General features: G+C 48.1%; 1 protein-coding gene across 4 annotated transcripts in view; it reads left to right on the plus strand.

Annotated features, from left to right (window-relative positions):
* Window positions 1-23,227, plus strand: part of KANK4 (KN motif and ankyrin repeat domains 4) — an 80,299-nt gene extending 57,072 nt beyond the window's left edge. For all 4 annotated transcript variants that reach the window (XM_066269027.1, XM_066269030.1, XM_066269028.1 and 1 more), the window contains 5 exons: window positions 3,695-3,782; window positions 7,127-7,337; window positions 10,364-10,506; window positions 14,070-14,270; window positions 21,369-23,227. In XM_066269027.1, coding sequence (XP_066125124.1) covers window positions 3,695-3,782; window positions 7,127-7,337; window positions 10,364-10,506; window positions 14,070-14,270; window positions 21,369-21,473 — 748 coding nt within the window. In that variant the 3' untranslated portion in view covers window positions 21,474-23,227. The remainder of the gene's footprint in view (window positions 1-3,694; window positions 3,783-7,126; window positions 7,338-10,363; window positions 10,507-14,069; window positions 14,271-21,368) is intronic.
* Window positions 23,228-23,986: the final 759 nt, after the last annotated feature.

Here is a 23,986-nt window from a genome sequence, read left to right on the forward strand (position 1 = left end):
TGGCGACCTCGGGGTCTCGAACCTGGGTCCTCTGCATCCTAGTCCAATGCTCTATCCACTGCGCCACCACCTGGTCAGGCTAGATGCAACTCTTTTAAAGTGGTGGGAGGTCATGCAGCATAATGAAAAGGGGACCTCAGAGTTGGCCACACCTGGATTCAAATCCTAAGTTTGCGCACTGTTATTTTAGACAATGAAGTACTTAGGCTAAGGCCCTCAGTTTCTTCATTAGTAAAATGTACATAATGGCAACCTGATAGGTTTGCTCTCAGAACTGGATGAGGAAAAGTTTATAATATGCTGAGCATAGTGCCTGCCGCATAGTGCCTGCCACATAGTGGGCTCTCAGTGAATGGCAGAAATAAGCATAGTACCATTGTCGTCATTATCATCATCCCCAGCCTGGTTGCCAAAGGAGTAGATGAGCAGTGAGCTGGTTGTCAAGCTGGTCCGCAGGGCTGCTCCAACATGGTTGCGCTGTAAGAACATGATGAGTGAGTGGACTCCCTGGTGATCGATGCCACTAAGTCCCAAGTTAGTCCTCTCAATGCTGACTCTGCCCTTACACTAACACAAGGAGAATGTTTGCCATTGTGGCCGCCCAGCTCAATTGATTTTCATTTTATTGACCCTATTAGCACTTACAGTATCCTTCATGGAAGAATAACTTGAGGAAATTTGCTGGTATGGATTGGGTTCATTGAATTTCTCAAGGCACTCAGGTAGAAAATGCTTCGTCCAAAGTCAGAAAGACAAGCTTCCTTGCCCAGCGTGACAGGAACTACCTTTGGCACAGTGGCCCTCAGAATGCTTCAGTGATGGCTCCCATGCCCTGAAAACAGCAGGAGAAGGGGGCAGTGTGTTCAGAAACCAGGCCTTATCACCTGGGCACTCAGTCACCCCATATTTCTGAGGAATGCCCCTTGTAAAGCCAGTAGCCATAGCCACCATCACAGCTGCCTGGCCCTTGTAGGTTCTCATTTGATTCGGACAGACGATAATGAAACAACGGAGCCAAGAACTGGTGGGCCATTAGCTCTAATCCTAGCTTGCACCCGGCGGGCAAGAAATACACACAGTGGGAAACACTTCCCTTTCCATTCAGGGCTTCCAAAGCCACTGACTTATTCGTGTTTCCTAGAATCAAATGTTTCTAACCTCACCAGCCTTATTCACCTCTGTTCCCCATCTCCTTCTCTCTGCACAAATTCTGCACAGACTGGCTTCTCCTTCAGCACTCCACCATCTTGGCTGCTTCTCCTCTCCTCCATGTGGCCTTTCTCTGCTCTCCTTTCTCTGCTCTCTCCTCTAATGCTAATCTCAGGAACCAAGAGAGAGCAAGCTCCTGGTCTGCCTCATTTTATAGTGTAGAAATCAAAACCTTTAATCCAATATACAAGCAAGGAAGTCTCTGATACAAAGTCACTTAGGGTGGGAAAGGCTTAGTCTTAAAATGAAGCCTTAGGGTATAACAACCCTGCCTGCTTACAGCCTGTCCCCACACCCAATGCAAACTATAAGCAAGCAACCCTATATATCATATTTACAAACTTATTTGACTAACATTCCACTCCTTTTGCTCCCTGCACAAGGAAATTAGGCACATTATACAAATTACAACAACATGACAAATTAAACAATTTCAACAATTACAAAGGTACATTTCACCAGTCTCTGAGCTCTTTGCCAAAAGCGCAAAATGTCCTCGGCCTTCCTAGCCATGGGAAAAGCTTCCCAGGGCAGGAGGAGGGCCTCCAGCAAAGCCGCTCCACACCCCCATCAGGGTATTTTACTTTGTCCAAAATCCTTAAGTCCATCCAACAAAGGAGCCAGTGCCCACTCCGGTCATAGTCCAGGAAATCGATCCACGCACATGGGGCCTCAGCCACCCCCCTCATCCCTGCCATCCTGGCAGGTCTTACAGTGTCCCAAAGAGGAGCACATGGCAATGGCAGTCAGCATTTCCATCTCTGCTCTGGAGAGCATGATGGTATGCACCCCTACGTCCCAAAATCACAGACCTACCAGGGCATAGCAGGTACTCCTTGCTGCTGGGCTCTCACCTTCTGGAGACTGCAGATTGCAACTCCAGCTCGATTCTCCTCATCCTCCAAAGAGGAACTGAAAACATCAGCTCCTGCTGCTGGGCTTGAGCCCTGGGCCAACGCCACCTTCTGCTCCGCAGGCCTTGCAGCCCTGGACCCAGCCTCAACCCTGGCCTTCCACCACTGCTGGCTCTCCACAACGTCCAGGGCAACCTGCAAGTCACGAACCTGTGATTCCTTCTCCAGCAGCTGCTCCATTTCCAAGTGAATCTCACGAACCTGGTCGGCCTCGTCCGGTGCTTGCTCCAGCTCCTGGATCGGCACCTCTTTCTCCTGCATTTGCTCCAGCTCCTTCCACTGCTCGGTTTGAGGGTCCCAGGCAGCCTCTTCCACAGAGCTCTTGGTTTCCTCATGCATGGCTGTAAAAGTCAGCCAGCCTATGGTCCCCAAAAGGACAGCCATGGGGAGCCATAACAGCAGCCAGTCCTCTACTCCACTGCTCAAAGGTGGTGATGGCTTCATACCGATCTGTATCAAATCCGGCCACAGACTATGCCAAATTTAAGGCCAGTAGCCACGGCCACCATCACAGATGCCTGGCCCATGCAGGTTCGCATTAGATTCAGACAGACAGTAATGAAACAACGGAGCCAAGAACTGGTGGGCCATTAGCTCTAATCCTAGCTTGCACCCAGCGGGCAAGAAATACACACAGTGGGAAAATATTTCCCTTTCCATTCAGGGTTCCCAAAGCCACTGACTTATCCGAGTTTCCTAGAATCAAAGGTTTCTAACCTCACCAGCTTTATTCACCTCTGTTCCCCATCTCCTCTCTGCACAAACTGGCTTCTCCTTCAGCACTCTGCCATCTTGGCTGCTTCTCCTCTCCTCCACATGACCTTTCTCTGCTCTCCCCTCTAATGCTAATCTCAGGAACTGAGAGAGAGCAAGCTCCCGGTCTGCCCCATTTTATAGTGTAGAAATCAAAACCTTGCCTGACCAGGTGGTGGCGCAGTGGATAGAGCATTGCACTGGGATGTGGAAGACCCAGGTTTGAGACCCCAAGGTCGCCAGCTTGAGCATGGGCTCATCTGGCTTGAGCAAAAAGCTCACCAGCTTGGACCCAAGGTCACTGGCTCGAGCAAGGGGTTACTTGGTTTGCTGAAGGCCTGCAGTCAAGGCACATATGAGAAAGCAATCAATGAACAACTAAGATGTCACAACAAAAAACTGATGATTGATGCTTCTCACCTCTCTCCGTTCCTGTCTGTCTATCCTTATCTATCCCTCTCTCTGACTCTCTCTCTGTCTCTGTAAAAAAAGGAAAAAAAGGAAAGAAAGAAAAATCAAAACCTTTAATCCAATATACAAACAAGGAAGTCTCTGATACAAAGTCAGGGTGGGAAAGGCTTAGTCTTAACACTAAGCCTTAGGGTATAATGACCCTGCCTGCTTACAGTCTGTCTCCCAATGCAAACTATAAGCGAGCAAAACCTATATATCATATTTACAAACTTATTTGACCAACACCCCTTATCCTGGGAAGTTGCCTGGTTTGGATGTTTGACCTATGGCGAATGCAAGTCAAGGTAGAGAATAACCTTTCTTTGTCAACATGGAAACTGATATGTATATATTTTTTTCTCTAGATATAAACCCTCTGAAGAGTTTCTTAATGCACGTGAGGCATTGAGCCAACATCTGCCAGAAACTGGGACCACTACTGACCAACTCTTGGTACTCTTATTTTTCATTATCATGTAGAAATTTCTGCAGTGTTTAAGCTGTTTGTTCCAACTGGGTGACTGTCCCTTGCCTGAGGCAGCAGCAGTGGGAGTGTGCACACAGGAGTCCCTTTCCTCTGGGTGCACTCCCATTTGCCCAAACTCTTGCCTGTTGCCTAAGGTGATGGATTATGCTGAGAAAGTGGGCCTGATGGATATGCACAAGAAAGCAGGCCTGTCCTCAGAGGCATTAGCCAAGGGTTACTAGGCATTGCACCCTGAGTGTTATAAAATTATTTTGTGGCTTAGGCTTGTAATTGCCTTGCAATTTGAGCTAACTGTGGGAAAAGTGGAAAAGGGCATGTGGAATACCAACCGTGGGTTCTATTCCAGGAGCGCTGCCTGGGCAAGCCGGCTCAATATTAGGGCCTCCGTTTCCCCAGGAATAAAATGAGGGTGGTGGGCAGCATGTCTTCAGTTACCCTCAAGCCCTGGCATTTAATTATGTAGTCTTTACTCTTTTTCCTTGAGTGTACCTATTCGCCAAAAGATCAAGAGCAAGAAATTACACCTGTTTGCTCCCTAACACCTTTATGGCTCGTGGGTATTTAAGCATGTAACACTTAGGTTCTACTTTTAATCAAGAGATACAAGTTATGGGAGCAGCTGATAGGTAGGATCCAATGTGTAACAACTTGTAAGCATTTCGAAAGCCCATTTTCTTCTTTACAGAAGAGTTATCTTAGCTGATTTGACAAATACTGTATTTTCCCAGGTATTAGACACTCCCATAAGACACACCTTAATTTTGGGGCCCGAAATTTGAAAAAAAGCATGTTATTACATAAAGTTATTGAATTCAAGTTTTATTCATCATAAAATTCGTACAACTCCTCATCCACACAAAAAGCAGGAAATGCAAGTAAAAAAATCTACAACCACTATAAGGCACACCCAGTTTTTAGACCCCCAAATTTTTCAGAAAAGGGTACATCTTATACATGGGGAAATACAGAAACTTCCAGTTTGTTAAAGAACCAATAGGTGATGTGGATGTTGATTGAAACTCTTGTTATTTATTCTTAAGTGAATTACAGAACTAACTCTTTTTTTTTTTTTTTTTTTTTTTTTGGTTTTTCTCTTTTTAAGAGAGAGAAAGATAAGAAGGGAGGAGAGAGATGAAAAGCATCAACTCATAGTCGCATCACTTTAATTCTTTGTTGATTGCTTCTTATATGTACCTTGACCCAGGGGGCTCAAGCTGAACCAGTGATCCCTTGCTCAAGCCAGCAACCTTGGGTTCACACCTGCGACCTTTAGCTTCAAGTCAGCAACGTCAGAGTCTCAATCGTAGGACCTCAGCATCAGGTCAACGCTCTGTCCATTGCGCCACCACCAGTCAGGCCAGAACTAACTTATTTCTTAGCTCTCCATTTAAAATCTACCACTATGCTCCTTGATATTAGGGTCTTTCTTCAGATCTTCCTAAAGATTCCATTGGTAAAGTAGATATTATATTAAAAAGTGGTTTAGCCACAGAAGATTCCACTGTCTCTGCCTAGAATCACGATTAGAAAATGTGCACACTAACCTGTAGTGGCGCAGTGGCTAATGCTCCCACCTGGAGTGCTGAGGTCACCATTTCAAAACCCCGAGCTGCCCCCACCAAGGCACATGCTAGAAGCAACTACTGTGAGTTGATACTTCCTGCTCTTCCCCCCCTTCTCTCTCTGCTCTCTCTAAAATCAATAAATAAAATCTTTTTTAAAAAGAAAATATGCAAACCTGACACCATACCCGTGTTAGGATTAAAGCGCGAGGCCCCTGCCGTGGAAGGTTTTTGCACCTCTATTTTGTAGACAAGTAAGGTTCAAAAGGTTATATGGCCCTGGCTGGGTGGCTCAGTGAATAAAGCATCATCCCAGCACACTGAGGTTGTGGCTTTGATCCCAATGAGTACACAACTAAATGGAATAACTACGTGGAACAACAAATTGATGCTTTTCTCTCTCTCTCTTTCTCTCTCTCTCCCTTCCTCTCTCTCTCCCTTCCTCTCTCTCTGTCTCTCTCTCTCTCTGTCTCTCTGTCTCTTTCTCTCTCTCTCTCTTTCAAATCAATGGAAAAGTAAAGGGGGGGGAAAAAAGGTTTTATGACCTCTAAGGTCACACAGCTGAGCCAGGACTTACGCCTGGACAGTTCAGTTCAGTGAGTCAAATCCAGTGCTCTTTCCTGAATGAGTATGAAATCATTTCTGACACATTCCCATATTAAATCATCTAAACATGTTCCATTTTAAACACTGAGATCATGTCACACACAACGTTGATGTCATCTGCTCTGGAACTCTCCTCATTCATGGGCCCAAGGAACGCTGTAGATAATGGGGCCCTGCCATGGATTGTCCAACTATTTTCACTGAAGATCCTAGCAAAGTGTAAAAGCCAAAAGTAACTCAGACACAGCTGTCTGGGTTTTGTTTCGAGCATTCACTAGTCACACTGTTTGTCGTAGGTTTCAGCATGCATTTTTCCATCTATGCCTATTGGAAACACGAGTCCTGGTGGAGTCTGGGCTGCCTGCACCTGAAGAAGAAGGTCTAGGCCAGGGGTCCCCAAAATACGGCCCGCGGGCTGCATGCGGCCCCCTGAGGCCATTTATCCGGCCCCCGCCGCACTTCCGGAAGGGCACCTCTTTCATTGGTGGTCAGTGAGAGGAGTCTAGTTCCCATTGAAATACTGGTCAGGTTGTTGATTTAAATTTACTTGTTCTTTATTTTAAATATTGTATTTGTTCCCGTTTTGTTTTTTTACTTTAAAATAAGATATGTGCAGTATGCATAGGGATTTGTTCATAGTTTTTTTTATAGTCCGGCCCTCCAATGGTCTGAGGGACAGTGAACTGGCCCCCTGTGTAAAAAGTTTGGGGACCCCTGGTCTAGGCTATCCTGTGCAAACAGGGGATATGACCTAAACTCATAGTGGACTCAAACTGTCACCTGGCCGAGTGCTTTGTTACTACACTGCTCACAAAAATTAGGGGATATTTTTCAAAAAGAATATGAAGTGATAAAATATCCCCTAACTTTTGCGAGCAGTATAGTTACTGTGATGTGCTCCCGATCTTTCCAGCTCACATGGGAAAGGGGCGATGGCGCAGGTTCAGAGAGAGCTGCTGCGTCCTCAACCCCACCGGCTCTGAGCCCTCCAGGAGTAAACCACATGGGGAGTTGTTGGGGGCGAAGCGAAGGGATAGAGGTGGAAACATCCAAAGCTGACTCTTCCAAGTAGAAACTAACACCTCCACTGAAGCACCCCAGGCCAGATAACCTTTTGGAATTGGATTCTTTTGGTATTTCAGAGGCAAAGCTTGAACACCATCAGTCAAGAGTGGTTTCGCGTCTCTAGCCGGAAGTCATCTAGTCCTGCTGTGGTGGCCGCCTACCTCCAGCCTCACTCCCCACACTTCCTAAAGCTGCTTGTCAACTTGGCTGATGGAAACGGGAACACAGCCCTTCACTACAGCGTGTCCCACTCCAACTTTTCCATCGTTAAGCTGCTGCTTGAGACAGGTCAGAGCGGGTGGCATCTGGTCACTCCTTGAAAGGGACTTGTCCTCACTTCTTTCCAGCAAGGAGGTTCTTCTGTTCTAAGTTCCTTCTGTATTCTAGGAACTGGGCTATACTGTTTGGCTTTATATCATTTACTTTTCAGCACACTCTTGTGCTGTGGGTATTATTATTCTCATATTGCAGTTGAGGAAACTGGTTCTAAAGTTTGCTCAGGTCACAATGCTGGTAAATGGAGGAGTTAGACTTTGTATTCAGTCTGTCTAACTCCAGAGCTACAACACGTTGCTTCTAGAAAAGATCACAATCTTGGCTTTTTCTACCACCCCAAACTAGGTTTAGGGACACTGTGAGACTTTAGGTGCACCTGTTCTGTGCTCAAACAATCCAATGGTTGGTGACATAGAGCCCTTGTCTGTAAGTAGCTCACAGACTTGCAATCTGTTAGAAATTCTCCAGGTGGATCTCACACCAGGTAGGAAACAGACAATCTACGATTTGGTTGTTATAAATTTCTGCTGATACTGACTGAGAATCCAGTCAATTCTCATCGTCCCTAATGTGGTTTGGAAGCTTTCCCCTTTAACACCCTGAAATAGCTAAATACCACAGGCACATGTGTGCAGCTGGGTTGGAGAGGATGAGTGCCGTTACTCCGCCTCACTGTAGAAGGGTGTTGGGAGGACAGATCCGTCACTCCCAGACCTGGGCTTCCTTCCTAGTTGAGAAGCATCCAGCAAGCACATTACAGACAAAAGTGACTCGTCATCATTGAGAATAGAGCCAGCAGGTGCACCTCCACCAGCTCAGTCCATTGTGATCTGGGTTTTTGTTTTGTTTTTTGCTGACCGCCACTGTGAAGAGGAAGCTTGCCGAGTCTGAACTTGCTCAGGCTAGAGCCTTTTCCCTCCCCTCCAGGGAGGGTTGGCTTGCTCTTTGGTGGCTGATCTGAAGTGTCTGCTGTGAAAGCCTTGGGTCCTCAGCCCCTTTTCCGAGCCCTTGGGGAGGAGCAATCAGTCCGCCCTCTTCTGAGCTACAAGTCATGTTTCTGAAGCGAGGAAGGAGAACTGTAACCTGACGCTCATTTATACTTCTTAAAAGCAGACAGAAAATTGTCATGGGGTAAAAATGTAAAAGTCATTAATAAGGCAAAGCAAATATTCCCATCTTTTTCAAGACAGAGATGTGAGGACATGCATGGAGTTACTATTCAGCTTCCACAGCCCGGATGTCCATGACAGTGGTCAGAGGGGACTCAGGGGGAAATTGTTGAGAAGGGATCTGGACTGATCCTGCATCCACTGGGGTTCTGGTATCACTGTGGCATGTTTCTGAAATACTTACTGTTGCAGGTGGGTGGAGGGAATGTCAAACAAATGCTGATTTTTCCCCCCTTTTTTGGCCTTGCACAGAATTTGTTAAGTACCCCTTACTAACATTATTTATTTTCATAAAGGAGATTTGTTACAATGACTACCTAAGCTGTTCTTCATGAGCAAGTAGCAAGGATATAAAGGCAAGAATACCATTCTGGACAATAATAGTAATAGCAGCACCTATTGAACATTTACTGTATGCTAGGGGTTGTTCTGAGTACTACAAATATATAAACTTGTTAAATTTCACAATAACTCCATGAGGCACATTCTGTTATTATCCCTGTTTTATAGAAAAAAGGCTAAGGAAGGCTAAGTGACTCAATCTTCTGAGAGTTTTGTTATTGTCTAAAAGAGACAGGCTTTTCAGATAAGCAAAAGTACAGGGAAGATTTGCTTTTTCAGATAACAGGCTGATTAGCTCCTTTAGTGGAGAAGGATACAAATGCAAATTTCCAGGGCTATAAGGCAGAAATTTCTTTTGAATTCTCATTTAATACTTTATCTTCAAAATAAGCCATTTTTTCCATTGTTATGAAATAGATATTCTTAATCGTTTTAACATAAAAACTTATGCAAGCCCTGGCTGGTTGGCTCAGCGGTAGAGCATCAGCCGTGTGTGGAAGTCCCAGGTTCGATTCCCAGTCAGGGCACACAGGAGAAGTGCTCATCTGCTTCTCCACCCCTCCCCCCTCTCCTTCCTCTCTGTCTCTCTCTTCCCCTCCCACAGCGAGGCTCCATTGGAGCAAAGTTGGCCCAGGAGCTGAGGATGGCCCCATGGCCTCCGACTCAGGCACTAGAATGGCTCCGGTGGCTCCAGTTGCAATGAAGCAAAGGCCCAGATGGGTGGAGCATCGCCCCCTAGTGGGCATGCCAGGTGGATCCTCATTGGGCGCATGAGAGAGTCTGTCTCTCTGCTTCCCTGCTTCTCACTACAGAAAAATTAAATAAAAAATAAACAAACAAAAAAAAAACTTAACAGAGGTTTTTCCTCCTTTGTTTTCCAAGTGAGATGGTTGTTTCTAAAGATTTCCCATGTTTGTTCTGGGGTGTTTTTTATATCCCCTGTTACATTGCACAACATATCACTAGGCCTTGGAAAGGAGGTACTAACACAGCCATCAACTTAAGAGTTACACACAGACACAGAGAGAGTAAACCTTAAAATGCACAGCTGTGGGCAGTACACGGCCAGGTGAGTGATGGGCTCTGGAGTCAGAGACCTGAGTCCTGGTGCCAGTTCACCTTCACTTGGGCAGTTTATGTACACCACTCACAAAAATTAGGGGGTAGTTTATCGCCTCATATTCACTTTGAAATATCCCCTAATTTTTGTTATGTAGCTTCACTGACCTTCAGTGTCCTCATCTGCAAAATGGGAATAATGTTTTGTTCTACTTTAAGAGATAAAGTCCTGGTCATTGGCCCCCTTGGCCACCTCTGATTCTCCTGGACCTTCCTGGCTGGTATCCTCAAAAACCTGTGAGGAAGAGTAGCCAGTTTTAAAGGCTACTTAAAAATATAAACATGGATTGCACCCCTGGGAAGGGATTGCCGTATTTCGTTTCAGCCAGCAGCATCCTGTGAACAGGCTGAGGCCGGCTCGCTCGGGCCCCTCGGGAGCTCTTCCGGTGCTCCTTGCTTCCCTTGTAGGCGTCTGCGACGTGGACCGCCAGAACAAAGCCGGCTATACCGCCGTGATGATCACACCCTTGGCTTCTGCAGAGACAGATGAAGACATGGCTGTCGTCTGGAAGCTCTTAAGAGAAGGAAATGTGAACATCCAAGCTACCCAGGTAGGAGGTGTGAACCAGATCTCCACTTTGATAAAAGCGGGAACCTTCCAGTTTTATTCTGTCACCGGGGTGAGAAATTCCGTGTAAATCCATGCAGAGTGTTTCTACATGGAGGCTGGGGTTTCCAAAGCCTGACCATTTGGTTTCCTCAAAAGCTCCTAAGACCCAGGCAGGCTGGGACAGAGGTCAGGAAGCTTGTAATCAATGTCCAGTCTGAAATTGGGCAAATTCCATCTGGTTCAACATCTTGAACCAAACGTTCCCACAGTGAGCACCCTCAGAGCCGCTTGTTGGCTGCTCTAGGAAGCCCCTGCTGGTGGTCCATCTTGATCATGAGTTACAAAGCAATTCAGGGGGTTGGGATGTCTCTGTTCAGCTTCTGGGCACTTCTCCTTGAGAACACGAAGTAGGGACATGGTTCTAACCCAGCAGGGCCTTGATTTAAACAACGCTCCATATGGAACAATGAGAAGTTACCGAAAGATCACTTATCTGACTCTGACCAATACAGAAACAAGTCGAGTACATTCAACTCTCCTTTTGCCCTTAGAGTGATCATAGCAGACTAACCATCAAGAACTGTAAAGAGTCTGAGATTTTATTTTAGTTTAAAGCTAACGAGTTAGCATGCTACATGTACGGCCGGTAGCCGAGGCCAGGCAGGCTCCATTGGATTCAGGCAGACGGTAAAGGAAATGCAGAGCCAGAAAGCACCGGGCCATTTCTGTTTATTAGATTCTCACTATGGCAAACTAGCAACAGGCAGGGGAAGCCGCTTCTCGTGGAGGCAGGTGAGCAAAAAAGGAAAATCACCCCTCACGTGGGCAAACAATCCTCCAAAGAGAAAGCACCTGTAGCCCTACACAGTCTATACACAGGGGGCTCTGCCATGTGCTCATGCAGTAATCATGCAAAGTGCAAGCAGGCCAGCCCAACACAGCTGTTTTCCCAACACTACAGTATCATACATGCTGGCAGATGACCCGAGACCCCTGAGCCAGAGACAAAGGATAGGGTATTACAGCATAGGAGCAGCGACAGTATTGGTATTTACACCAGTTCACCGAAACCCAATTCCCCATTCCCTCAGGGCAGTATGAGGAGAGTCAGGTCCCTGTGCACAGAGTGGGTTGTGTTACTGGACAGGAACCCCGAGCTTAGGGAACCTGACTCTTTTATACTGGTCAGTAAGCATGTCTGCCCTCTGATCCGGAGTAGGTCCTCTCTATCTTCCAAAGCTTTTCACTGTAAGAGTATCTTTAAAAGGCAGTCTAAAACAAAAGGGCAGATAGTGCCTCACTCACAAGATGTGCATAAAGCCAAGAAAACCATGAAAAACTGTGTCCCAAAAGCATATGAAACTGCTTCCCCACACCTACCAAAGTGATTCCCGACAGTGGCGTAACCTAGTGGCAAGTCATTTTGTAGACTTTATTTCATAGCAATCTTACTGACTGACTTTCTCACTAGAGGGTATGACTACCTATCGTCAAAATCAATACCCTTGGCCCTGGCCGGTTGGCTCAGCGGTAGAACGTCGGCCTGGCGTGCGGGGGACTTGGGTTCGATTCCCGGCCAGGGCACATAGGAGAAGCGCCCATTTGCTTCTCCACCCCCCCCCTCCTTCCTCTCTGTCTCTCTCTTCCCCTCCTGCAGCGAGGCTCCATTGGAGCAAAGATGGCCTGGGCGCTGGGGATGGCTCCTTGGCCTCTGCCCCAGGCACTAGAGTGGCTCTGGTCGTGGCAGAACAATGCCCCGGAGGGGCAGAGCATCGCCCCCTGGTGGGCAGAGCGGCGCCCCTGGTGGGCGTGCCGGGTGGATCCCGGTGGGGCGCATGCGGGAGTCTATCTGACAGTCCCCGTTTCCAGCTTCAGAAAAAAAATCAATACCCTTTTTTATTTTTTACAGAGGAGAAACTGATGGTCTGGGAGGGTTAGAAACTCACCCTAGGTCATCAAAGGAGGGATGGGACTTCATAGCTGCAGCTGCTCCCTTCAGCTCCCCTGGGTTCCTTCTGTATGAGGAAAGGGCGGGTACCAGGTTAGATGGAAGTGAGCTGGGAGGCTGGGAGGCTCCTGGGCTAAGCTGCTTATTGCCCATGTACCTCCAGGGTCAGCGCAGCACCTGGCATATTAGCAGTGCTCTGTAAATAGTCATTGAATTAAATTGTATTGAACAGGGCCAGGAGGGAGGTGAGGAAGGAAGGGGCCCTGAGTCAGGCAGAGGGACAGGCACAGAGCCATCTGCGTATGTCATCTGGCTTTAACACTGCTTGGAAAGAGGGGTCTGCATGGAAACTTTGTGGTCTGATTAGTTCAGTAAACAACCATTACCTCAGGGCTGAGAATAAGCACATCAAGAAGCAAACAGACGTCTCCGGAAAGATCCGTCTTGGTTCCAGAGGCATGGAGAACCAGGACACCTAATAATACATTCCCACGTACTAAACATTCATCATACATGATCATACGTGATCTCTAACCCTCATAATGATACCAAGAGCTAGCACCAAACGATTTGCGAGGCGCTCGGGTCTCACAACAACCCCAAGAGGCAGGTAATGTTAATTATTTCCACTTTACCAGACCATGAAAAGTCAAAGAGAAGTTAACTTTAGTCCAGCTCCACACCAGGTCATACATGGCAGAGCCAGGTTTTTGGGACTGCCAACCCCCTTTTTTTTTCTCTGAGTCCCAGCATTCTGGGTGGGAAGGCATCAGTGATGGCAGGTTGGTGCTGTAATCAGTGAACACATCAGCAAATGTGTCCTTAACACTTTTTACTTGTAAGACACTGTGCTCAGAGCCACGGAGGATCTGGAAGAAGAGAAAATGTAGTCTTTGCCTCATTTTTGCAACCTTCCAGAGCCTGATGTCCAGTATGAGGGACAAGCCTGACCTGCCTGGAACCCAGGAGAACCCTGAGGGCAAGTAAAATCAAGTCCTATGAGAGGACTGTGCATATACAGGAAAACCTATGAGACATGATGGTTCACGTGTAACCAGAAAAATTACTACTACTTAATATTATATTCACAACCCTTATCTTTCTTTGAGACAAGAGGGTTTTGAGTGTCACGAAACTGAAAATGCCGGAGGTATTCAGAGCAGACCCAGGCTTTCTGGAGTAAGTCAGGCTGGGGCAGGCAGTAAGAAGTCATGGTTCTGAAGCATTCATCCTTCATTTATTCCATCATTTGACATGTATCAGCACATACTAGGTAGAGGGCACTAGAAAGAGATGAAAACATAGTCCCCACCATCAAAAATTGCAGTCCACAAGGAAGAGATTGACAGGTTGTAACACCGAGTGGTAAGTACTGTGTTATGAATCCCATGCCTGGAAGTTAGTGAGAGGGCTTTCGAGAGGACATAGCATTTGACTAGTGTCTTAGAAGTTGAGCAGAAGTTTGCCAGGTGGAGAAGGGTGGGTCCCACAACCAGGGCAGAAGAAAATTCAGGTCATTGGTCATTTTCTGGAGGAGGTGTCCTTGAGGACCCCCGGGCAGGAGAGGAGCCCTCCCCTGCAGGCGCAGCCTCAGCCGTCCCCGGGCTCTGTTGCAGGGAGGCCAGACTGCGCTGATGCTGGGAGTCAGCCACGACAGGGAGGACATGGTCCAAGCGCTACTGAGCTGCCAGGCGGACGTCAACCTGCAGGACCACGAGGGATCCACGGCCCTCATGCTGGCCTGTCACCATGGCAACACTGACATGGTGCGGCTGCTCCTGGCACACCCGGCCTGTGACAGCAGCCTGACAGACAAGGTAAGACTCGGGCATTAACAAGTAGTTGCTTCCCTCCCTGAAAAGTGCCCTGCCAGCCAGCAGAACTGAAGGAACCATTCAGCAATAGCAACAGAATCGACCTCAGAATTAACCTGTCGTGGGCTTTGATTGAGTTGATCTATGGTAAATGCTCAGAACCTTGGGTTTGGGAAACCCCAAGCCCTTGCCTTTCAGAGCATCATGAGAGAATGTGCCCAGGCCTGGCCTTGGCCCTGAACTTCCTCTGATCCTGGCAGTAACAGCATGTGGGCTCTAAGGCAGCAGCTTGGAGGGGGAGCCTCTGCTGTTCGTGGGGACTCCCAACAGGCTGGATGAAGGAACCAAGTGTAAACTATATCTACTCTGATGGTGACCCACCTCACAGAACAGCCCATTTCATCAAGCCAACCTGCTTAAAGTTGCAATGCCAGACACACACTTTTTTTCTTTAATTTTTATGACTTTATTTGAGCTGAATGGATGAGAATTGCCAGGAAGCAAAATATCAAGGGATTGAGAAAATGCTCCCAGACACATGTGTTTTTATTTTTTTCCCCCCTGGGAGAGTGAGACAGAAATAGGAAAGGAGAGAGATGAGAAGCATCAACTCATAGTTGCATCACTTTAGTTGTTCATCGATTGCTTCTCATATGTGCCTTGATTGGGAGGCTTACGCTGAGCCAGTGACCCCTTGCTCAAGCCACCTTGGGCTCCAGCCAAGGATCCTTTGGATCATGTCTGTGATTCTGCACTCAAGCTGGTGTCCTCTCACTCAACCCAGATGAGCCTGCACTCAAGCTGGTGACCTCAGGGTTTCAAACCTAGGTCCTCAGCGTCCCAGGTTGACACTCTATCCACTGCACCACTAGTGGTTAGGCCGTGTGCTTTTTAAATTAACTTTCTTGGAAAATGATGGTGATGATGATGATAATGATAATGATGGTGACAATCATGATGACCATAATAATACTTCACATGTATCAAGTGCTTTCTCTGTATCAGGTACCATACTAAGCATGTACTATGGACCATCTAATTTAAATCCCACAACTACCTTGTTAGGTTGGTGCTGCTTGTTTGCTCACAAGAAAATGGAGGCACCAAGTAGTTAAGTAACGTACCCTAGCCTAGATCACACAGCAGGTGAAACCAATTTTCATCAAATTCCTAAACACAAACTCTGAATTGCTGCACCATCCTCATTGTTACATTGCACAGTCCATGCCTGTGGTTCCCTGCTGAGTCCTCAGCACCTTGTAGAGTGTCTGCCACATAGCAGTTGAATAAATCAATAAATGAATGAATGAACCCCTAAACTTGAGGGGTAAATTGTCAGGATGTGATCCTGTGACTGACAATTGCAGCAGGTGATATTTCTGGCGTACTCACAGGAACTAAACTTTCTATGCATTACCTCACTAATTCTCAGTAACCCAGTGAGGTGGAGACTACGATCCCCATTTTGTTTTACTGATAAGAAAACAGAGACCTAGAGAATTTATGCTGGTATCATGAAGTCAGCAGTTGCTGATTCTCGGAACAGGGATTCAAGCCCATGTCTGACTTCACTGTCCTTAATAGTTGGTATTGTAACTTCATGCTTTAAACAAACTTCTCTATACTTTATTAATATCCACAGTTCAAAAGAAATAAAAGCCTGGAAAGGGGAAGAGAGTCCCCTTCCTTCCCAGGGAGCGTGCCTCTTACTGAGCCACCTCTGAACTACCCTAGATTGTTCCATCAGTGATTCAAACTGCAGATCCCTGAAATCACATGCCAGGAAGCAGGCACCAGTTTAGTGTCTTCAGGTCTCGTGAAGCCCAGCTCTACCCCGAAACATTTCTGAGATAATTAGAGAACACAGACCCTCTTGAAATGCATGTGGGAGCTGTGGTGGGCTGCCGGAAATAAGAGCCTCCCGTTCCAGACATGACATACCAGACAAAGGATCTGTGTTAATGAGCAGCTCCTGCAGCGTTGCCCGGGGGGAGGAGGAGGCAGCCCTGGTAAGCTGGAGCAGGCTCGGGGCCCTCTTAGGAGCCACCACTCCTGTTGCACTGGGGGGGGGGGGGGGGGGTTGGGGGGAGGCAGTCAGCTTTGAAAATCCTTGGTTAGCTGGGATAATCAGGCGGGGACTCTGAGACCATCTCCTGGATACCTCTGGAGATCCGTCACAGATAAGAGAGGTAAGTCACTGCGGCTGCTTTCAGGAGACAGAGGACAAGTCCCGGGGGGAAAGCTCTGTGGTACTTCTAGATAACTCCAGGGATTGGACTCAAAACATTCATGGGTTTGAAAGTGGGCTCAGTGACTGTGCTTTTGGCTTATTCACCCAACCAGTCTGAACCTCTGTCTGTTCATCAGTACACAGGGATAGTAATAGATGTTCCCTAAATACGATCGTGTTTGTATGACCCGTATCCTACATCTAGGAGGCACTCAGTTGATGGTAACTGTAATTTTACCATCAATTACTAACGACACTGAGTGGGGTTCTCGGCATTTGCAGGCAGAGTCTGGAGGGAACAGGGAGCGGGATGGTCTAGAGCAGGGGTCCCCAAACTACGGCCCGCGGGCCACATGCGGCCCCCTGAGGCCATTTATCCGGCCCCCGCCGCACTTCCGGAAGGGGCGCCTCTTTCATTGGTGGTCAGTGAAAGACGCAAAGCATGGCATTGCTCACATACAGTACTACTTCCAGTGACGTGGGATGCATGCCTCACGGCTCCGGAAGCACGTCACATCACTTGTTATATCTGGCAGTGACAAATATGGAACCGGACATTGACCATCTCATTAGCCAAAAGTAGGCCCGTAGTTCCCATTGAAATACTGGTCAGCTTATTGATTTAAATTTACTTGTTCTTTACTTTAAATATTGTATTTGTTCCTGTTTTGTTTTTTTACTTTAAAATAAGATATGTGCAGTGTGCATAGGGATTTGTTCATAGTTTTTTTTATAGTCTGGCCCTCCAACGGTCTGAGGGACAGTGAACTGGCCCCCTGTGTAAAAAGTTTGGGGACCCCTGGTCTAGAGTCAGGTAGGGGAGCCCATCAGAGGGAGACTGGCGTCACGGGAGAAAGCCCAGGGGGCAGCATACTTGGTTTAGCCCAGTAGTTCTCATTTTGGGTGATTTTGCCCTCCAGGGAGATTTGGCAATGTCATTTTTTATTTGTCACAAGTGAGAGAGGAGGTGTTCCTGGCATGTAGTGCGAAGGTAGAGGTCCAGGGTGCTGCTAGACATCCTACGATACACAGGAACAGCGAAGAATTACAAATGATCTGGCCCGACATGTCAATAGAGCCACAGTTGAGAGACCCTGGTATCGGCGAGTGCTAAAATCCAGGCGGAGTTAAACGACTGTCTCGGTCAAGTGCTATATCAAGAAGAGCCAGGCTGGGGTTGAGGAGCAGGCCAGCTGCAGTTCAGGGCAGGGCTCGAAGCCTGGAAGGGAGGAGCTGGACAGCTAAACCGGAGATGGTCGCCTGTCAGAGCGGAGGGTGGAGAGGGTCAGAGATGCCAGTGAGCACCGGGGGCCACGTGGTACGGGCGGCAGCTCCACTCACTGCCTGCTCGGGTCAGAGTCAGTTCAGGATGCACACGCAGAGTTCCTGAGGTGGCTGGGGTGAGAGATTCCAGTGGCAGGTGGGACTGCTGGCAGGGGCCCTACCAAGCACCCAGCCCTGGGCTTTGAGCTTGTCAATGAAGGGCAGGTTCCAGCCCTTGTGACCATCACGATCACCACATCATCTCAGCGTTCATCCTTCCTGCGGAGCTGGGAGGGGGTTGTTTGGGAATTCCCTTGGAAACCTGAGAGAATTAAAGTCCTGAATTTGGTTTCTCTCATCCTACCAGCAGTTAATGTCACTATACATACAGAACCTCCAGAACAGCCAGCAAGGCACGTGCTCTTAAGTTTGGAAGGTAATTCACAAAATTGACCACCTATCCTCTTGGGGACTACAAGGGTAAGGACAGGGCAGGGGTGGTGGGGACTCAGCCAAAGGCCCCAGAGGCTCGCCCTTCGAAGGACTTCGTTTTGGCAGCTCCTCTGGAACAGCCGTCAAATTGAAAGCTTCTCAAAGGCAGAGATTCTGCCTTGTTCATCTTGGATGGATACGTAATGGATTCTTGTGATACTGAAAGGCAGTCCGACCACCACTATACCACCACCGCCACCACCACCGCCACCACCACCACCACCACACACACACACACACACACACACACGTGCTGGCTTCCTGAGCCCCTTTGTCGCCAAGCCGGCAGTGTTGCTGAGCAGGGCCTTGCCACACCTGGCGCCCAGTGGAGCGCCTCGCCCTGGCTTGGGGCTCTGGCAGAGGCATTGGAGAGACACATCCTCCCCAGGTGGTCTCTCGGGCCACAGTTTTGGAGCTGAATAGGGTCCCCCACTCTCCATGCCTGCAGTTGAGGAGCCCACAGATGTGGCTGTCTGTCTTCCCCAGACAGGCCCTGTTCAAAGGTCCTTTGGGACTGGCCCAGTGGCTCTTTTCAATAATAGGATTCACACCATCTTCACAGTCATATAGAGACTCAGGGACATCAACGCACAGCCATGATGTCCAGATTGTGGTGGACAGAACTGAATAAACTCAGGCCCTTGTCCTGTGGGACTTTGACAAGACTTCTCTGCTTAAAATCTTTGCTTTGTTCGTGACTTGCCCAATTTTTAAAATTCATTAGGATTTCAGTGGCTCAGGATCTTCATCACACTGAAATGAATAGGGCTCTCTGTTGCCGTCCAGCGTGCACTCTCTGAACAGTGTGTCCTGAGAGCCGACCTAGGGCAGGCACGGGGCCAGGCCCTGGGATGTCCATGCTGGCTGCAGGCACGGGCCAGATCCAGTGCCTCAGCCCAAGGAGAGTGAGATGTATCAAACAGTCCCATCAATACCACCTGTATAGGGTGGTAAAAAGAAAAGCTACAAAGAGTCATGAGGCTTTGTGCCACCATGTGCCAACCTTCAGTCCCACTGTCCTCCACACACACACACACACACACACACACACACACACACACATACAGTCACACAGACACACACACACACACACACACACACACAGCACTGTCCTCTCCTCTGAGCGCACTCTCCCCTCTGGCTCCTTTGGCTTTTTGCTGTACTTCAGATTTATTTAGGTGTGTGGGGCCCTGATGGCAACCAGACCCCCTCCTGGTACACAGAGAAAAGACTGAAGAACCTGACCAGGTGGTGGCGCAGTGGACAGAGCATCGGACTGGGACACGGACGACCCAGGTTCGAAACCCCGAGGTTGCCAGCTTGAGTGTGGGCTCATGTGGTTTGAGCACAGCTCACCAGCTTGAGCCCAAGGTCACTGGCTTGAGCAAGGGGTCACTCGGTCTGCTCTAGCCCCCCAGTCAAGGCACCTATGAGAAAGCAATCAATGAGAAACTGAGGTGCTGCAACAAGGAATTGATGCTTCTCATCTCTCTCCCTCCCTGCCTATCTGTCCCTCTCTCTGTTCCTGTCTCACAAAAAAAAAAAAAAAAAAAAAGGCTGAAGAATCTGAAGCTGAGTGTGAACACTCCCCACCTGCTTCTGTGCATTGTTGACATTTTAGGGAGTAATTGTCCCCAGACATGGTAGAGTAGAAAAGAAACTAGAGAGGTCTTGGGTGCCACCCCCCACCACCACCAAACTTCTTAATATTTATGCAACAAAATGTAAAAATACGATTGGTGCTAAATAAGGATCACAAGCAGCCTCAGGTTTCGGCTGCACATGAGTGACCACAATAGTGGTCTTCAGAGACACCTAGGTTTCAGAATTCTAGGTATATAACTGAGCCCTTTGATGAGACCGTGGCTGCCCTCGCAGACGTGTCCCTGCGTCACGTTGGCCTCTGCCCGTGGCTGTCTGGCTGTGTGCCTGCAGGAGCCCCTCCGAATGCAGCTTCTCTACACAGCGGCCCCAGCGGTGGAGAAAGCACCAGGGCATTGGGTATCAGGAGGTAGAAATGTACATGTCCTTCCATGTCCTGAGCCCACTTCTAAGAGTTGGTCCTTAGAAGACAATTAGAAATGGAGAAAATGCTGCCCTGGCCGGATAGCTCGGTTAGTTAGAGTTCATCCCAAAGCACAGAGGTTGTCAGTTCCATCCTTGGTCAGGGCAGGTACAGGAACGGATCGATGTGCTTATTGTGCATATGATCGATGATCATACTGTGTAAGAACGGAATTGTATAGCATACCATGGTATGTTCAAAATACAAGCAGATTTAAAATTGATATATGCTATTATTCCTCTGCTTAAAAATCAATAGCAGATTTGCATAGGAGAAAAGACTGGAGAGAGACATACCAAAATGCTAACTTCCATTTAGGTCTGCGTAATGCAATAATGGGAGAGTTCTCTGGTTTTCTTTCCTCTGTTTTCCAATTTAAGAAAATGTGTATTGCCCTGGCCGGTTGGCTCAGCGGTAGAGCGTCGGCCTAGCGTGCGGAGGACCCGGGTTCGATTCCCGGCCAGGGCACACAGGAGAAGCGCCCATTTGCTTCTCCACCCCTCCGCCGCGCTTTCCTCTCTGTCTCTCTCTTCCCCTCCCACAGCCAAGGCTCCATTGGAGCAAAGATGGCCCGGGTGCTGGGGATGGCTCTGTGGCCTCTGCCTCAGGCGCTAGAGTGGCTCTGGTCGCAATATGGCGACGCCCAGGATGGGCAGAGCATCGCCCCCTGGTGGGCAGAGCATCACCCCACAGTGGGCGTGCCGGGTGGATCCCGGTCGGGCGCATGCGGGAGTCTGTCTGACTGTCTTTCCCCGTTTCCAGCTTCAGAAAAATGAAAAAAAAAAAAGAAAATGTGTATTAAAAACCAAGTGACACATTATTTCCATTGACGTGACTTTCCCAGGAGTGAATGTTGTTTCTGTGAATGGACAGGGGCCTGTGTCTCATGATTCTCACACCATTCGGATCTCTTCCTCTCCTAGAGGCTGTCTGGATGCTTGGCGTAGCCTTCTGTGCACCATGCATAACCCCTGCTCCCAACTTACCCTTCCTTTCCAGGGCTGGAGGAAGCAGGATAAAATTTGTGTCTCCTTTTCTTTCTCCCCTGTAGGCTGGCAGAACAGCTCTGTCCATCGCTCTGAAACCTCCCGCCCATGTGGAAATTGCAGGGCTTCTGCAGGCCCACGCAGAGCAGGGCAGGTCTCTGGGGCCCTAAGGGCAGTGGAAGAACTGGCAGCCATGAACAAAAGGCTCCTTTTCTGGACTCCTCCCTCGCCCTTGGAGAGGGCATCGGTCACAGCCAGAGGGCCGGCCCTCAAGAGAAGAAGCTATGTCAAATATGCACATACATTCCTGTTGTATAATTCTGCTCATTAGGATGCTTTGTAGTTTTGCCTTAGGCCGAGCCCCCAAACAACTCCGAGTGCAGAGCAGAGTGCAAGGTGCAGGGTGCATCGGTGTCATCTGAAGTCCCGAACCTCTTCAACCTGGAATTCCTCGTGACTCTACCATTTGTAGCACCACTTAGCAAGCCAGCGGAGCACATTAGAAAAACAACACTTTATACATGGGATTTTAAAATTCACCATCTCTTTGTTTTTTTAATCAATTATGTATGAATATGTCCCCTTGAATATGCATGTCTAGGGAGGATGGGCAGATGTAAGCAGTCGTCCTGGCAATCATCCTCTAAGACCCTGGGAGAGTCACCACGCAGACAGGTGACACTGAGCACACTCCATTTGGGGCCTTTGCTCAGCTGGGGTTGACAGAGTAATCTTAAACTCAGGCAAGGTAGAGAGAAGCACACTGGCGTCCGTGCCAGATGGATTGTCTTGACCATTTGTGAGTCATCAAGTGGCTCCAGTTTGCTGCAAGGAAATTGTAATTAATCAGGAAATCCAATTCAGCATACCACGTGGGTCTGGTCAGAGTCAGGTGGCTATTCTGAAAGAAATGAATGCATCGGACTGAGTGCCCTCCTGGGGATGGCTTATTGCCATCCAGAAGCCCCCACATTTCCTCCACAGCTGTATCCGTGGCTATATGGTGATCCCAGCTCTTTTCCCTCATTGCCCTTATGAGAAAAACTACGAGCCCCGTGTGGCTCTGAGGCTTCTGAGGCCCCAGACTGCCGAACCTTCCAGCCTGGGCTGCAGCAGGAGTGAAGGAGCCAGGCAGGGCAGGGCCCACCCCCACCCTGGGCCGACATCTCTCTCCTCTGGACAGTTCTTTTTTAAACTTCCATAATACCAGGGCACAAAGGTACATGGCTTGTGTTTAGTAACCCACACAGGGTTATTGACAGATTTACTCTTTCTTAAAGTCTCTTATGCACAGAATCACCTTATATAAAAAAAGACATCAAAGTTCAAAAGTTCAGGCAGCCTCACATTGGAAACACAAAGGCTTGAGTTCTCATTTCGACTGAGGTGCCAATTTGCTTGGTGGCCTTTGCGTGAGTCGCAAAACCTCCTTGGGCCCCTGTTTCATTGTCTTTAAAAATGAAAATTATACAACCTACCTCCTGGGGGTATTGTGCAGGGCACAGCTGGTGGAAGTTTTGGAATCCACTTTTAATCCATAATGACTGAGCACAGAAGTTTTCCACCGGGGTTCAAAAGAGAGGCCCAAAGTCCCGGAGCAGGACACTGGCATGTGATGGTATTGCTCAGAGGTGGAGAGAATGGAGAACATAGCTAAAACTGCTTTGAGTAGGTGTATTTTTACCTCAAAGCACATTTTAAGAGCAAAACCATACATTAATAAGTACTCCAGTGCTTCTCAAACTTCGCTATGCCTATAGATCACCTGGAGACGTTGTTAGGCTGTAGCAGGTCTGGGGAGGGGAGGGACCTGAGATTCTGCACCTGGACCGGTTCCCAGGGGATGCCAGTGCTGCCGGGCCACACCACACTCTGAGTAGCAAGGCTCTGGCCATTGACTGTCTATTAAAATGCTGCCCTTCAATCTTTTGTTTCAAAGTTTCTTTGCATTTCTCTGCTCTTGGTTCTTGGGAATTTGCAATGTGAATCTTACTTGCTATTGTGGGTCTGCGGTCAGCAGTAGGGGGTCCGTGTCCTTTGGTACCAGTTTAGGGTCTATTTCAGCATCTCACATGAGGTTGGGAACTCTAATTTGGTCACTTAAAAAAAAGTCTCATTTGAGTCCAGCTATCAAAAACAGTTTACCAGACAGGGCAAACTGGGTTCCCAGGCGGTCTGAAACCACTGAGTCATTACCAAAAAGACTTTGTCCATCCTTTCTAATATTTTTAACAAGTACTTTTTATGCCTGACCAGGTGGTGGTGCAGTGGATAGCGCATCGGACTGGGACACAGAGGACCCAGGTTCAAAACCCCGAGGTTGCCAGCTTAAGCGTGGGCTCATCTGGTTTGAGCAAGTCTCACCAGCTTGAGCTTAAGGTCACTGGGCTTAAGCCAGGGGTCACTCGGTCTTGCTCTAGCCCCCAAGTCAAGGCACCTATGAGAAAGCCATTAATGAACAACTAAAGTGCTGCAACTATGAGTTGATGCTTCTCATCTCTCTCCCTTCCTGTCTGTCCTTATCTGTCCCTCTCTCTGTCTCTGTCACAAAAAAAAAAAAAAAAAAATGTATTTTTTAATCTTGAGTTTGGAATGTGAGTACATGATATCATCCCTTAGAATCATCCCATTCCATTGCAGTGTCTGAGCCCAGAACATGGTGAGTTGAATAAGCACAGCCTGC

Source organism: Saccopteryx bilineata, chromosome 3 (genome assembly GCF_036850765.1).
Source record: "Saccopteryx bilineata isolate mSacBil1 chromosome 3, mSacBil1_pri_phased_curated, whole genome shotgun sequence".
Lineage (NCBI taxonomy): Eukaryota > Metazoa > Chordata > Mammalia > Chiroptera > Emballonuridae > Saccopteryx > Saccopteryx bilineata.